This window comes from Rhinatrema bivittatum, chromosome 11, assembly GCF_901001135.1.
Source record: "Rhinatrema bivittatum chromosome 11, aRhiBiv1.1, whole genome shotgun sequence".
NCBI lineage: Eukaryota > Metazoa > Chordata > Amphibia > Gymnophiona > Rhinatrematidae > Rhinatrema > Rhinatrema bivittatum.
The window spans coordinates 25,335,217-25,350,626 of record NC_042625.1 but is presented as its reverse complement, the minus strand read 5'-3'; the positions used below and the strand labels follow the sequence as shown (position 1 = coordinate 25,350,626).

The window sequence follows — 15,410 nt, the reverse complement described above, 5'->3', positions numbered from 1 at the left end:
CACACACAAGCACACATGCTCTCTCTTTCTCTCACCTACACACAGGCTCTCAATCACATATTCACATGCTCTCTCACCTACACCAGCTCTCACACACAAACATACATGCTCTCTCTCCTACACCAGCTCTCACACACAAACACACATGCTCTCACCTACACCAGCTCTCACACAAACACACATGCTCTCTCTTTCTCTCACCTACACAGGCTCTAAATCACATATTCACATGCTCTCTCACCTACACCAGCTCTCACACACATACTCACATGCTCCCTCACCTACACCAGCTCTCACACACAAACACACATGCTCTCTCTTTCTCTCACCTACACACAGGCTATCAATCACACACTCACATGCTTACACATACAGGCTCACTATCACTCACTTATGTACATGCTGTCTCTCTCACACACTACAGGATCTGAAATATATATGCTTGTTCACTCATTCTCTCTCTCCCCCCACCGAACTAGCGACAGCAGCAGCCTCCCCCACTTCCAGCCCTCGCAGCCTCGAGAAAGGACTCCCATCCACTGCAGGGGCCGACGTTGCTCCTCTTTTGCTCCGCGCCGCTCTTCTTCAGGCTGTTGCTGTCCGCACTAGTATGGTCTCTTCTTCCCATACATGCAGCTGTTGCTCACCACTTCCTCTTCCAGGCCGCCGGGGGCGGGAAGAAGAGACCACGCTGGTGCCGCTGTCTCCAGCTCTCCTAATGCGTTCCAACCGGGCTATCAGCATAAGCATCCCGGGCGGAGGATGAATTCGTATTTTGCTGGGGCAGGGGAGCCGCTAGGTCAGTGGGGGACTGGGAAATGTGGCGACACACCAGTTGAGAATGCACCACCCAGCTTTGATAAATGGAATATAAAAACGGCTTGTACAAAACAACCTGAGGCCAATGCTGAAATGCTGGCTGCTGAATATTCGGCAGCCGCCATTTAGCTAGATAAGTCACTTATCTGGACCAGGGCAATGCAACTTATCCACTTAACTTAACCGGATAAGTACAGGTATTCAGATTTGTCTGGTTAAGTTAATCAGGTAAGTTACACTTGCTGCAGAGCAGACTTACACATGGATATCCAGCAGCAGAGCCATGCATAACCCTTTTAAGTTAACCAGATAATCCTTAACGGTTAGCTTAAATAAACGTTTAATTTTGACAACTGAGCTCTCTAAGAATAAGAATGAAATAGACATCAAAAAACCCAATTCGTATTTCTTGCTTCCTAGACCTTGTGTCTTCTTTCCTCTCAAGGGCTCCTGTGTATGGACGATTACCTAGCCCAGTGGTTCTCAACCTTTTTTCTGTCATGACACACCTGACAGATGATGCTCACATGTGTGACAAATTGCACACTACATTTAACAGCTATACTTAAAAAAAAAAAAAAAAAAAAGAAATCCTAGCTATTATGTTGTTGAAAATGATGCAGGAGAGAGATAACATCTTTAATGTCAGTAACTGCTTATCAAATATTATTAAATACTTTTTTTCACAAATGTTAATCTTTGCTTTCTGCATCAGTGAGAAGTCTGGGGCTGATATGCATATGCAGCACACAGTTTTTCCATACAAACTGTCATGCGGCAGGATACAGCAGGCCTGCAACCCTTCTGGCTTGGATCGGTGGTGGCAGCGATTGCCAGGGTTGAGGGAAAAGCAGCAACAGGGAGCTGTGATGAGGAATTTTAAGCACCAGCTCCTTACTCTGCGATCTCCTCAAGCAGCACGCATACGTGGCTGTCATAGAAAGCGCAGGCTTGCTATGTCAAATTTTTGGTGACCCACCTTCCACCTCTTGGTGACCCGCTTAAAAAGGGCACCTTACACCGCTTTACATACCATGCAATCCTGATGGGGGATGGAGAGTGCCACGTGCCCCGTGGGGGATGCAGTAATATCGAAAGGAAAAATGTGACACCTGCGCCATGCTTACTAATTACCTCCTCCGAGAGGATCTCATTAACCACAGCCATCCATTTGTATTTTCTCTGTCTATGTAACACCGTTGTTTTTCTCATCAATAAACACAGGAATCAAAAAGAAGAATTATGTACCTCATTTCGAGCTTTTGGACGATCAAGAAGAATTTTCAGTGCAAAGCGTTCTTGAGTTGATTTTTTCACACAGACTCTAGTTTAACAGAATAAAATTTGCAATTAACTGACCACTCTAGTATTTTATACTGTTTTTAATAAAATGTAGTTGCACAAAACTAATACTGTTTATGATATATAAATACAATGCTACAGAGAGCCTCCTCCATTCTGGACCTGGTAAAATGTTTTGCATGTACTGCGACCTCCCTATTTAAAAAAATAAATAAAAGAAAAAATGGACTTTATCTGTCCTTCAAAGATGCAAGATTCCCTGTACCTTCAAAGCAGCATAACCATACTGTCCCTCTTCAAGTCACAGAAGATATTCAGCTGCATCCAATACACCTTCATTTTGCCATGGCTAGGGCAAGCTCCGCTTTGTTACCTAAAACATTAGCTAGTCACTTTATCATCTTCTTGCCGAAATATTATTTCACTAACTTTAGTTTCAAAAGTTGTCCACACTTCTGACATTTTAATGCTTTGCAATGCTGCCCCTTTCTTTTCTACCTGACTGGTCATTCTCTCGTTTTACATTTGTTACGATATTGATTACTACTTTAAGGAGTTCCTATATCTGTTGCTTGTGATTTGCTGATCAGCAGCAGTACAGGAGACTGCACTGTACAGAGCGGCATTCCCTGTGCTCCAGTAGTATGGCTAAAATACAAAACACATCAATGGCATGTGGGCTTGGCAGTACAGCACAGGTATCCATGACAGAGAACGGGTCACTCCCACTGTCCGTGTCCTGGGTGAGAAACCGAAAGGGCAGCCAATTGCTTCAAAGCTATAAATATATAAAGGCCGACTATTAAGACAAGACTAGCTGATGTAACTAAACTCAACTTCAGAGTTTCCTGCCAAGGGTTATATTGGCAGGAAATTCTGAATGTTCTACCCAATCAACATTTAAACAAAAAAAAAAGAAAAAAAAGAACTGAATGTGCTCCATATAAAGCTTCAAGTAACAATATTCACCCTATGTCAATGAGTTTGATTTTAAGCTGTCACTTGCTAGAGACTTCAACCTGATCTCCTGCAAGTTTGGAAGCAACTGTGCTTGGAGCAATGTCACCAATTCTCTCATGTTCTGGTTCCAACTGGCCCACACTGGCTAGGTTCTGATTTTCTATGCTGTATATATCTTTTTAATGTTAATTGCTTTGTGCCTCTTTTAAAGGTTACTTTACATTGATGTATTTTCTCTGAATGTTTTAAGGTTTTTGTAAACCGTTGTGATGTAAATTGAACGATGGTATATAAAATCTTTTAAATAAATAAATAAAAATAAAATGACATCACAAGCTTGGCGTGAACCAACCAGATACCAGCAGATGCGTTTACAACACTTCTCTTGGGATACAGGAACTGTAGTGGAGCACATTAAATAGTAACAAAAAATAGCCACACGGGAACATTTTACATGACACAGGGTAGATATAAAAAAAAATTTTAGTAAGAATTTCTGAAGCATTACACAGTGCATGGGGAACATTGTTTCCTTTTAAAGCAAGGCCGAAAATGAAGGACAGAGTAAGAAAAGCTTTTCTTCTGTATAAAAAGATCTGGTACAGTAATCTGAGGAAGGAAAAAGGAATCCAGGCACCTGAGGAAGTGAGGCTGTCCTACAGAAAATACTCCAGTGCTTCAGGAGCCAGAAAGGATGAGTCTTAGCAACAAGAATGGAAGGGGTTTTACTTGTTCCAGAGACGTTTCCTTAGCTAACCTTTCAATCTGATCTCGAGAGAGCTAGCTACATGTTCATTCACAGTCATGAGAAGGGACTGAAAGGTTGGGGGAAGAGGCTCCTGGGATGGGTGACGTTAGATCTTTTGACAATGTAGAGTTTATTTGGATGCGCCACGAAGCGACAGTGAAAAGCAAAATAAAAAGAGAACACACTGCAACAGCTCCAACTTCAGAAAATGAATCCCACGCTACGGGGACAATTTACAAAGCTAAGAGTTTTGCTGCGCAGTCCACGGATGGATTTTGCACCCGTCCTCAAAGGGAAAGTGTGTACAAGCAGACATTTGCACCTGCTTTTTCTGTCAGCATTTGTTACAGAAAAACACAATACATGTAGCTTTTAAAATACAAAATTAAGTACATCAGAGCATTCCCTAACCTTCCCCCAGAATTACCTCTGCTCTTTGTGGGTTGTAGAATGCTGTGCATACTTTTACCCGCATACTGGCTCCCAGTAAGCTTCAGGATTCTTCCTAAATCCCTCACTATCATCCATAAAAATATCCACCATCAGACCCCTCTTGATCTACTTCACCCTCTCAAATTACACTCGACGGCCAGACCCTTAAGGGATGCCTATAAGGGATCCTTATATATCCCTCCAATCAAAGTTTTGCACCACTCAAACATCAGAGACCGATCATTCTCCACTGCAGCCCCTTCTATCTGGAACACCATGCCACCGGACCTCAGACAAGAAACCTGTCTACTAACTTTTAAAAAGAAATTAAAGACATGGCTGTTCTGCCGAGCCTTCCCCACTACAAGCTCCACAGACTGATTTAGAACTGTTCCTCATTCATTCATGTAAATAAACAATTCACCAAATCATGTTTTCCAGCTTTAAGAGGTCAGCTTCTTGCCTTCCCTCACTTGTATATAGTATTTATCTTCGTTCTCCCTCTTTATTTCCTACTCCCAGTTAAGGCATCCTTGTTATAATGTAACTTTATGCTTCTTAAATTGTCTCTTGTTGATTGGTTATCTATATTTACTGCTTAGTTCGATGTAAACCGAGTTGATTTGATTTGTATCAAGAAAGTTGGTATAAAAAAGCCTTCAATAAATAAATACGGAATGGGTAATTAAAATAAAAAACCCTTTTACCCAGGAAAATAGCTTTTTAAAACTGCCCTCCATGTCTCTTGCATTGATAAGAGTCCTTAGTGTCAATGTATCAGCATTACTGCAAAGAGGATGAATTCTGTGTTATCCCCACACCTCAGGAGTAACATGGGGCCAAAAAGCCCCAAGGGCATGGCACTTCGGGGCAGACAGATGCATGCATGCATCTGCCCCTACAGCTCCAGCTTCCTCCACATCTGCGCGAGTCCTATGCTCTGGCAAGGCGGCAGTGGCTCAGGGATGCAGCATTTCTTCACAACATTTGCACTTCTTTTTTCAGCGGCCTGCAGTTCCGCAAGCAGCTACAAGATTTTTCATTTATTGGCCAGATAGCCAGGTAAAATGTAACCCTGTGACCTCCCCTAATATTGTTGCAGTAGTAAAACTGATTTTTTTTTTTTGACTTGCAGTTCCCTCCTGTATACTTCCAGCTCTGATGGAACCAACACTGGGACCGGGCACCCAGAGGCTTCACCCACAATTATCCGGGAATTCTTCCCCCTATTTTATATCTTACCAGAAAACTGCACTTATGGGCCCTGCATCCAACCACTAGGCATTGTTGGCTGTTGCACATTTACCGGGACTTCCTCCTCCCAGGGTGCTGTCTCTGCCGCCCCCTCCCTAGCTGAACCGTGGCGTGGAAGATCTGAGCCAGAAACTGAAGCCAGGTCCTTCCCGATGGCAGGATGCTGCTCTGCCACTGAACCCCCCCCCCGGGCTGGTCAAACTAGAATTTACTCTTTAAAACCTTTGAAATAAAATGTACTTATATCTTTAATCTGGCATGGACTGCCATCTCTGAGCACGGCACAATTTGCAAAAGGAACTTATTTATTGCAGGTTGTCTAGAACTTGCTCACAGAATGCATTTTCTTACCTAACAGGACCACTGATTCCAGCGCCCAGCTTTTGAGTCCAGTTTATATTGTACTCTTCCAAAATGGAAGTTTCCTGTTAAAGAAAAGCATAGAATTAGCCCAATAATAAAAATATTGGCAGTAAAATACAAAGGCATTTCAGTTATTTGATGTAAATGGATTTTCACACAAGATATTCCTATTCATCTGTGCAATTTACTAAAACTAAAGGATTCTGCAAGAACCATTTAGTCTACAAAAGGTCACCTCATCCTCCGCATCTTTTAGAATTCAGGAGATCAGCCTCAGCCTGATGTGTGACTTAAAAACTCTTACCACCAACACTTAAGCTGCAAAAGTTTATAATTCTTCTAATCATCTTGAGAGAAATCTTATATGAACAACAGATCAAGACTATCGACCTGATTTAAAATGCTTCTCACCCCACAAACAAAGAATAAGGATAAAAGCCTTAACGAATCAGGCCTTATGACTGCATTCAGATTCTTCATACTGGACAAACCAGGATACCTCAGATTGTCAGGAAATTGGCCCAACGACACTGTGCAGTGGTGTCCTCTGATTAAAGAAAGACTAAGCCAGTCCAATTTGCATATTCCAGAGTTATAGTATTCTTTTCCATCTTTTTGGTCCTATTAATTGAATAGGAATTTGTTATTCTTTGAATATGTACTCTATTGTACCATATGATATTTATGAACTGGTGGTGCTATACTGCAGTATATATTTTGTATATTGATGCTGGTTTTATGTTATACTTTCGATTTTGTGTGGCTTGTGTGTATACTGCTTAGGACCTTATTCGGAAACAGTCAATAACATGTAAAGAATAAAACTGTTGAATAGAATCGGGAGTTTAAAATGCTACAATGCTCGTTACGTTGGGCAGTTTATTAAATGCTGTTAAACTTGAGTCTGCTTCCTCTGCTTAGACCAGTGAATGATTGTTAAGGAGAGTTCCTGCTGTAAATTTATTTTACAGTGTTGTAATTCCTGGTCTTAGCTCAGGGTCCCTGTCTGGTCTGAACAGTAAAATACATTGTCAATAGGCTAGGTTAAGTGTTAAACAGTTAGATAGCTTATATACATGAGAATTCTACTCTGAAAGGAACAGCTTATCCAGAGGAATCTAAATGTGTGTGCTAAAATGGTCAACTTTCTACCTTTTGAACTATTTTTTCTCATGGACATGCACATTAAGAACATTCATCTGGAGTTAAGAACTGTAATATTAAAAAGTCTGGACACAAATATTGCTGAAAGATTTGTTTCTATCGTGCTATCCTACAAGCTTTTCTCATATCTTAATGGCAAGCAGCACCTTTAATACTTTGCCTGTTTTTGCTTGGGCACATCTGGTCCAGCTTACTCTGGAAGGGACTGCCTGGCATCCAGCTAATTATTCAAATAATTGCATCAAGATTTGAAAACACTAACGGATATTTACTGAATTCTGTTTCTAAAACAAAAATCATAGATATATCATAGCTGAATTCTTTTCTAAAAGATCTCATACATTACCACTTAAACCTGTACTTATGGGGTGGGCACTGCAAATGTAAGCATGATGTTTGAACTAAAGTGGCACGGCAATGTATTACCGTTCCAATATACGGTAGAGAACCCAAGCCAGCTGGAGTGGAAGAGCTGCCTAATAGTTAAAGCAGTGGGCCAAGAACCAGGGAAGCCAAGCCTCAAATCCTGTCCATGATCCCTGTGACTCTGGCCAAGTCACATCACCCTCCACTGCCTCAAGAACATATTTGGGGGGTTTAAGTTACTAAACATTTTCTCCAATGTTGTGCCTATGGGAAAAAATGCTTAGTAAATAGGGCCCTTAGATGGTGAGCCTTCTTGGGACAGAAAAATAACTACAGTCCCTCAATAGAATTCACCTTCAGCTACCAACGAAAAAGTGTGAGTTAAAGCTAAAATTCAAGATTACAAAAGCTCACGTACTTATTAAATATAATAGACACAAAATTGTGTTAATGTCCCCCCACATTGTACTGAGGAAGCATAAAGCCTCATTCTAAATCAGTGTTTGATTTTAGGACGAGGTACTTGTTTTTTGTCAGATGTAAATGGAGGAGAAGGAATCGGGACGGCTACAAGGTAAGACGTTATGTGGAATGTCAAATGCTGTTTTAATTGTACACCGCTTTGGGTTTTATTAAATGTAAACCAAATTGGTTGGAACCCAGGGATTTAGAGACAAGCCAGGCTAAAAGAGTGAAACTTCTTTTGCTGTGTCGATAAGCTTGTTCTGGAAACTGCAGTAAGATTCATAGAAATGACCCCTACCTGCTGATTTCCATTATGTCCTCCTGTCACATTTTAACTTCATCTTTTCCACTGTAAAATAATGCAGTGCTGTACACTGGCTATTTAAAGCATTCTTGGATGCAGGAAGGGAGCAATTGGTTAGCATTTACAATAAGGGAAGTCCTACTTTATTAACAATAATTATTTTCTGTGAGACATTAGGATGTATTGAAACAGTGAGGATATTGAATTAAATGAGACAGACATATTTGTCTTGTGATGTGGCTAGATTTGGCATCTCTGATGCATTTCATTGAGGTGGCTCTCTCTGGGAAGGTAAAAATTCAACGTCTCACTCATGTATAGTGTTTGCAAGTGGGCTCCATATACAAAACATACATATATGGATTTTCTGCAGGGTCAAAAAGTTAGCAAATTTTCTTTACTACAATTAAATTCTGTTAACAATCAGGATTCCAGCTTAGCAATTGGGAATCCTCACACAGTGTTCCATTATGAAATAGCTATCTCCCTCCCCAGAGCCTCTTACGGCATCTGGCAAGACACAATCAAATTATCAGGATTAATAATCCTATTCATTCTGTGCATTCTTTGTGCCCATTTAATAACTGGCACTTGAAGACAAAGTGCTGTGAATGGTCAACTGAGATCACATGATTATGCAGTATAATTTGCCTGACTGCAGTCATCCAGAGATTTCTTTCCAATTATAAAAACAGATATGACATTTTAACATGCTTTTTTCCCCTTAAATGAGCCATTGCGCAAGCACAATAAATCCCTCCTGAATGGTACTGCAAAATCAATCTTCCAGCACTTCTTAGAAGGTAAGGCCCAAAGTGCACCCAAAGACCTGTCACACTACCCGCCCAGTGTTGCCTGCTTTCTTCCTTTGTTTGCAATACCAGAAGATGTCACTGCTTCTACAAATAGTTTAACCCCTTACTAGCAAAGCACAGAGGGTCAAAATTCATTACAGAAGACTCTATGAAACTAAGTCCCACTGCATTGCAGAACCAGCCCTTGAATACATATTTCTAGATTTAAAATACTGTGATCAGTGAAGGCAAACATATTACAAGCAAGTAACTTACAAGAAAAAAAAACAAACAGGAAATTTCCTGTTAATAGCTTCCCTTTTAAGTGGACTAGATTTTGATTCCGAATGATAATTGAGAGGAAATGTATTTCTTTATTATTATGGATGATGTGAATCAATACTTCTTATTTTCATTTGCATTGTATAAATGTTTAAGAAATTTAATAAACTATAAATAAAAAAAAAAAAAAAAAAAACAAACACACAGGAAAGGAGATGCACTAGATAGAGGGGTGTTCTGTGTGTTGACCAACTCCATCTCCTTAACACTACTAAACTGAAACTCTGCTTAACCCATTATAACCCAAATTTTTAAGAAGCCATCCTCTAAAAAGGGCACTGGGACATAATGGGTTAAAATGTCACATTGATTTAAAAATCAATATTCCCACCTCAAAGAACATCTATTTATGAGGCATCTGGTGAAAACTAATACACTTTTTCTAGCACCCGGGGTTTTTATATTTTACTTTGTGTTTACTTCCTACAGTTTAAGCTCAAATTAGTACTGTAGGACTAACATATGTTGTTCCAGTAAGCACAAATTTCCTCAATTTGTTAAAATCTAATGCAGCAGACTGCTATTAGCCTAGTCGTACTAGATTCTTTGCAGGTTCTGATACCTTTTATCAGACCCACATAAGTATACAAAGGTGGCAACAAACATGAGCTTTTGAATCCACATAGGTTCCCTCTACAAATGTGGATGCTAAACTCTCAGGTACACCACCACCTCTGTAAAAAAAATTCTTAAGGGTACCACAACCTGCAAGAATTTTTCTGAAAATTAAAATGATTTCTTACTTTCATTTTCATCCACTGCACAACCAAAACACTCAAAAAGCTTTTTTTTTTTTTAGAAAAAAATCTTCAATTTATAAACACTAACACATTTATATTTTGATATTCTGATATCAAGGATTACCTTATTCATAAAAGCTGCCAACTGTTTGAACCCTGAATAATATCAACTAGACACATAATGATAAATGTTGACTTGGGTTTTTTTAAGATTATATACTAGATCCAGAAAAGGCATACACTTAAATCTACATAGATGATCATAATACAATTCACTAACCCAAAAGTCTGAGGAGTAAATCACAGGGGCTTCAAAAAACCAATATGTGAAAGCCAAGAGCCCAACTAGGTTATCCATATATGCGGCATAAAAACACATTCTCTCTTTTATAAAGATTCATTTTTAAACTTTGTTTTAGTGTCACCAGTGCAAAACGAATAACCTTTTACCAAAGTCTACTAAAGAGCCATATGGACTGTTTCCACAGTACAAAGTCTCAAAAGTTGGTCTTGCAATACGGCATCTATGACAGCTTCCTTCTAAGGTTAACGATGCATCATAATGCAGAAAGTCTCAGCAGAAAGACCCCGATGTAATAAGGTGCACTAGGCTGTGCGTATATTTAAGTACGTATAACTTTACTCCTGATTTAACAGTGTTTTGCACACAAAAAAAGTGGGTGCACGTTAGTGGGCGTCCATGCAAATCACTAGTTAATAAAGACATAAGCTATTACTTCTCCCTACCAAAAGCCTTGAAGGATTAACACTTTTTAAAGCTGGAAATTTAACTTCGAGTCTGAGCTACAGTAAAGTTAACTTCGATTTCTGGAACTACTGTTTGTTGTTTCTCAGTATTGTCTCAGGCCTGCAGTGTCTGAGCCAGGTGTCCCGTACTGTCCTACCTTAATCGTTTTATCCATGTCGTTATCCTCAGACATCCTTCAAGTCCTCCTCAGGTCGCGGCGGCGTGAGTGTCCGAGAGACTGCAAGGCAGGGAGGCCGGTCATGGGAAGCGGCCCCGGTGGGGCCGAGGACCGAGCCACGGCGGGCGAAGAGAGAAAAGGGGGAGGGGGAAGAGAGACACGAACCTACGGAGGCTCACGGGCAGCGGCACCGGTAGCAACTCCAACCCGGGGCCGCCCTACCAGAGCAGAGAAAGCGAGAGCAGCCGCGGACACGGCCCGGCGCGGCTCCAGAGGCACCCGAGCGGCACATGGAGGGGGAGCGGGGCGGAGGAAAGCAGTGAAGGGAAGGGAGGCGAGGCGGGCCCGAGCCGCCGGGACCCCGAAATGGGGCCGAGTCACCACACACAGCGGACCCCCGTCGGGGAGGGCTGGGGAGCTACCGACCGTCCCCGGGAGGCCGCTGGAAGCCGCTGCCGAGCCGTTACCAGGAGCGGAGACACCGGCGCCACAGCCGCCGCCACCGACTCAAACATCGCCGGAGCCTGAGAGCGTAGGACGGCCGCGCGGATGCCCGCCCCGCCCCGAACCGCGCGCGCGCACCCCCTCGGCCGCCCTTCGCCCAGCTCCGGGACCTCGGCGCACAGAACCCGCGGCCGCCAGAGGCGCTGCCGCCTCAACGCACGGGTTTAACGTTCCGCGCGGCTCGTCCTTCAACGAGACAGGCAGGCGCTGGGCGTACTAAAAACGCGACCACCGGCAAGGAAGGACCCCCCCCCTCTGAAGGCCCTTCGTTAGCAGTGAGAGGTGGAGATGCTCTGGCAGCCGGTTTGGGGGCGGGGCGCATAAAATGGGAGAAGCCTGGGGCTGATCAGTTACCCCGTGTCCTATGAAAACATCCAACCTGAAAAGGGCTAGCTTGTGTGTGTGCGTGTATAGAGAGAAAAAAAAGCGAGCGAGATTTTGTTTTTTTTTAAGTTAAAACGTTAGCCTTTATTTGACAAAATGCGAATGTCTCTTAGTGTGACTGTAGACACTGATATCCGTCCCCATCGTCACTGTCCCTGAGCCTGCTGTTTGCTACTTCTGCTGTAACTCTTTTGAAATGTAACTTTTGGATCTCTTTAGAGCGCAGACCTGGGAATTTGTTTTGGGGATATTTTAGCCTTCTTCTCGTGTCACATCCTTGGCGATGTACAAAACGATATGTTTATATAAATTTATCAATAACGGCAAAGTATGTTTTGTGTCAACATATAAGAAATTAGTTATTTATTTTGTCCCTCTCGCTACCTATTCCATGAGTGGCCCTTGAGCTCTCCTCATTTCATCTGGTCATGCATGTTGCGTATGCATAATATATGCAAATATTTTTAATGCTCACAAATTGTGCATATCTTGACAACCAAACTGGGTGGATTCTGTGAATCACTTAATTCATCTAATCCAACGCCCATTGCGGCCCTTGAAACATATTCTTCCTGTTTTAGAATTCAAGCTATAGTTTGTGCTCCCCTTGATTATTGCAACTCACTGTAAGGTGGCTTGCCGAGATGGCTGCATGTATTACAATGTATTCAAAATGCGGCTGTCAGGGTTAGTTGTGGATTAAAATATGCTGAAAGTATTTCTCCTTATTTGGAAAAATTACATTGGCTCCAAAGAACATAAGACTTGCCATACTGGGTTAGACCAAAGGTCCATCCATTATCCCGTTCCAACAGTGGCTATGCCAGGTCACAAGTACTTGGCTGGATCCCAAGGGGTAGATAGATTCCAAGCTGCTCATCCCAAGAATAAGGCATGGATTTCTGCAACTTTACCTTAATAATGGTTAATGGACTTTTCCTCTAGGAACTTGTCCAAATCTTTTTTAAATGCAGCTACACTAATAGCTTTCACCATATCCTCTGGCAACGAATTCCAGAGTTTAATTATGCATTGAGTAAAAACATACTTACTCTCATTAGTTTTAAATATATTACCTAGTAACTGCATTATGTATCCTCTGGTCTTTGTACTCAAAAAGTGAAGTTTAAATTGCTTACCTTGGTTCATAAATCACTGTGTTCTGAATCATTTTGTCTGAGGAATATGTTCTCTTTTAATATATCTTCACATTCTTTGCGTTCAACTGCACAATGAGTGTTGGTGTTTCCACCAATTTTTTTTAATGCAATTTTTAACAAGCATATACTTGAATGGAAAAGGAAAACATGATTGAATTTAAACAATAAAACATTACAAATCCAATAGTCCTCAATTGAGGGATCTGAGTTCACAATTTCAAGAAAATGAACGTATAAAGAAAATATCAATGGAAATCAGAGAGGAATATTTATGGCACGGTTACTCAACGATTAAGGAGGTAGAGCAGAAGATGAAGGGTCTACCATCACAGACTGAGGAACCACTTTATCACTAAGAAATAATGATAACTGAGAAGGATAAAGAAAAACGTAAGAGAGCCCTTTAAATTTAACCAAACATTTACAAGGGAACTTTAAAAAGAATAAGGCCCCAGTTTGTAGAACTCTGAGTCTCAAAAGTAGGAAATGTTTTCTTCTCTTTTGAGTTGGTTTGGACACATTTGTAAAAATTTGAACATTCAAATGAAAAAATAAATCTGAACGATGTTTAAAGTACATGTACAATATCCTGTCCCTATCAGGCTCCAAACAAATGACACAAGCATAGTAGCTGGTTGAACTAAAGCCAAATCTGAGGTTTCCAATCATTGAGATAAATTCAAGTTAGAGGGGACCAGGGATCCATACACGGTGCTCCCACTATAACTTCTTGACCTTTTTTCGTAGAAGGCAAATAAGACTTTGAAATGGACGGCACTGCTTGCTTTTAGGACTTCAGTTAAATATGTCTTAAATACAGCCTTAGCTGTATATTGTGGACGTTTTGGAAAATTAGTAAATCTTTCCACAAATTACATTTTCTTTTTATAATATTTCCTGAGTATTCTTTAAGCCTTGAATCTCAGATTTTGTAGTATCCAAAGTTTGTAGCACAGATGAATTAGACGCTTCCAAAAGAGTCAACCTATTTTCAGAGTTCTGTTCTTTATCCACAATTAGTTTTATCTGAGAAGTAACCGAAGCCCCAAGGGTTTCTATAGCTTCCCAGATAGTATCCAATGTTATAAGCTGAGATCTAACCAACGAAAAGTGAAATTTAGGTGATTCTTCATGTGGAGAGGAAATCCCTTCTCTTTGAGGCTGGAAAAAGCCCTCCATCGGTGAATCAACCAGCAAGCCTGCCCCTGCAACAGCTTTACTGAAAAACGCTGTCCCTGCAATGGGTTGCAGAGCGATGGCATCATTGGCACTCGCCCTCCCCATCAGCACATCTGCGTCCCTAGCAGTGGCTGGATTCACAGGCGGCGTCCTTGCTATTGGGGATAGTTTGGTGGACATGCCCCGTGGGGAGGCTTGCACATCATCTCCGGCCTTCCCCACCATGGACTGTTCACCCAATGGACCTCCTCTGACATCAAGGTCATCCATCAGACCCTGAACTGGGATGTCCAAGGAGGGCACGGGGCAAACCCTTTCCCTGGCCCGTTGCTTCCGCCCAGAATGTGGCATGAGAAAAGAGGAAAAAACGAAGGTAAGGCAGCAATGTAGTGCTACTGCCATTGCAATCGCCATCTTAGATCCCCCTGATATCTCCACCAATTTCTATAGCAAGATTGATTACTACCAGGATTAAAGCATTATCTATATTAGGGTTGGAATTATGGAACTCTATTCCCATTGAAATACACCAAACATCTGATTATATGAAATTTCAGAAATTATTGAAAATCTTTTTGTTTTTAAATACTTATATTTATTTTTATTGTTTATTCTTATTTGTTATGTTTATATTTATTTTATGTTTGCTTATTGTAATCCACAGTGGAGTTTGCAAATTGCAGACTACAAATTGCTGAAAAAAATAACATTTCTCCACTTTCTTCTGTCTGCTACATTTGTAGGTTTTTGCCAGTTAAGAACATAAGATATGTAAGGTCCTTCATTTTCAGTTTAAATTGATTTTCACAGATAAATTCCTGGCTTTTTGCAAAGGGGATTTCTCCCAAGTTCAAAAACATAGCTGCAGGCCCATAATGCTTTCCAGCATCTTCTGCCCTAGAAAACTGATAATGGGGCACACACAAGAACGGGGACTGGACCTAGTAGGGGAGCAGCGTGCACATGACCACAGCAACCACAACTGCATGCTCACCTTGCAAGAAGAAGGAGGTTGCCGACTGAGGAGAGAGACCAGATCCAGCTGTAGCTGGAGTTGCCACTGGAGTTGCACCAGAGAAGTGAGGCCAGAGCTGTTGCTACTGCAGCTATTGGGCAGAGAAACCGGAGTAATCACTGAATGTATTCTTGTAATTCGCTATGTGTACCTATGTAATTGTGGAATATAACTTTTAAATAAATGAAA

General features: G+C 41.3%; 1 protein-coding gene across 4 annotated transcripts in view; it reads right to left on the bottom strand.

The window, feature by feature from the left end:
* MAPKAPK5 (MAPK activated protein kinase 5) overlaps window positions 1–11,752 on the bottom strand; it is a 92,667-nt gene extending 80,915 nt beyond the window's left edge. The window contains exons 1-4 of one of the 4 annotated variants that reach the window (XM_029619531.1): window positions 10,959–11,750; window positions 6,378–6,499; window positions 5,867–5,940; window positions 2,068–2,143 (exon numbers count right to left, since the gene is read on the bottom strand). Coding sequence is in view for 3 of the 4 variants with exons in the window: in XM_029619530.1 (XP_029475390.1) it covers window positions 2,068–2,143; window positions 5,867–5,940; window positions 10,959–10,994 (186 nt within the window). In the remaining variant the exon portion in view is untranslated. Of the gene's footprint in view, window positions 1–2,067; window positions 2,144–5,866; window positions 5,941–6,377; window positions 6,500–10,958 lie in introns of all 4 variants that reach the window. The other 3 variants (XM_029619530.1, XM_029619528.1, XM_029619529.1) reach the window with 3 other exon arrangements.
* Window positions 11,753–15,410: the final 3,658 nt, after the last annotated feature.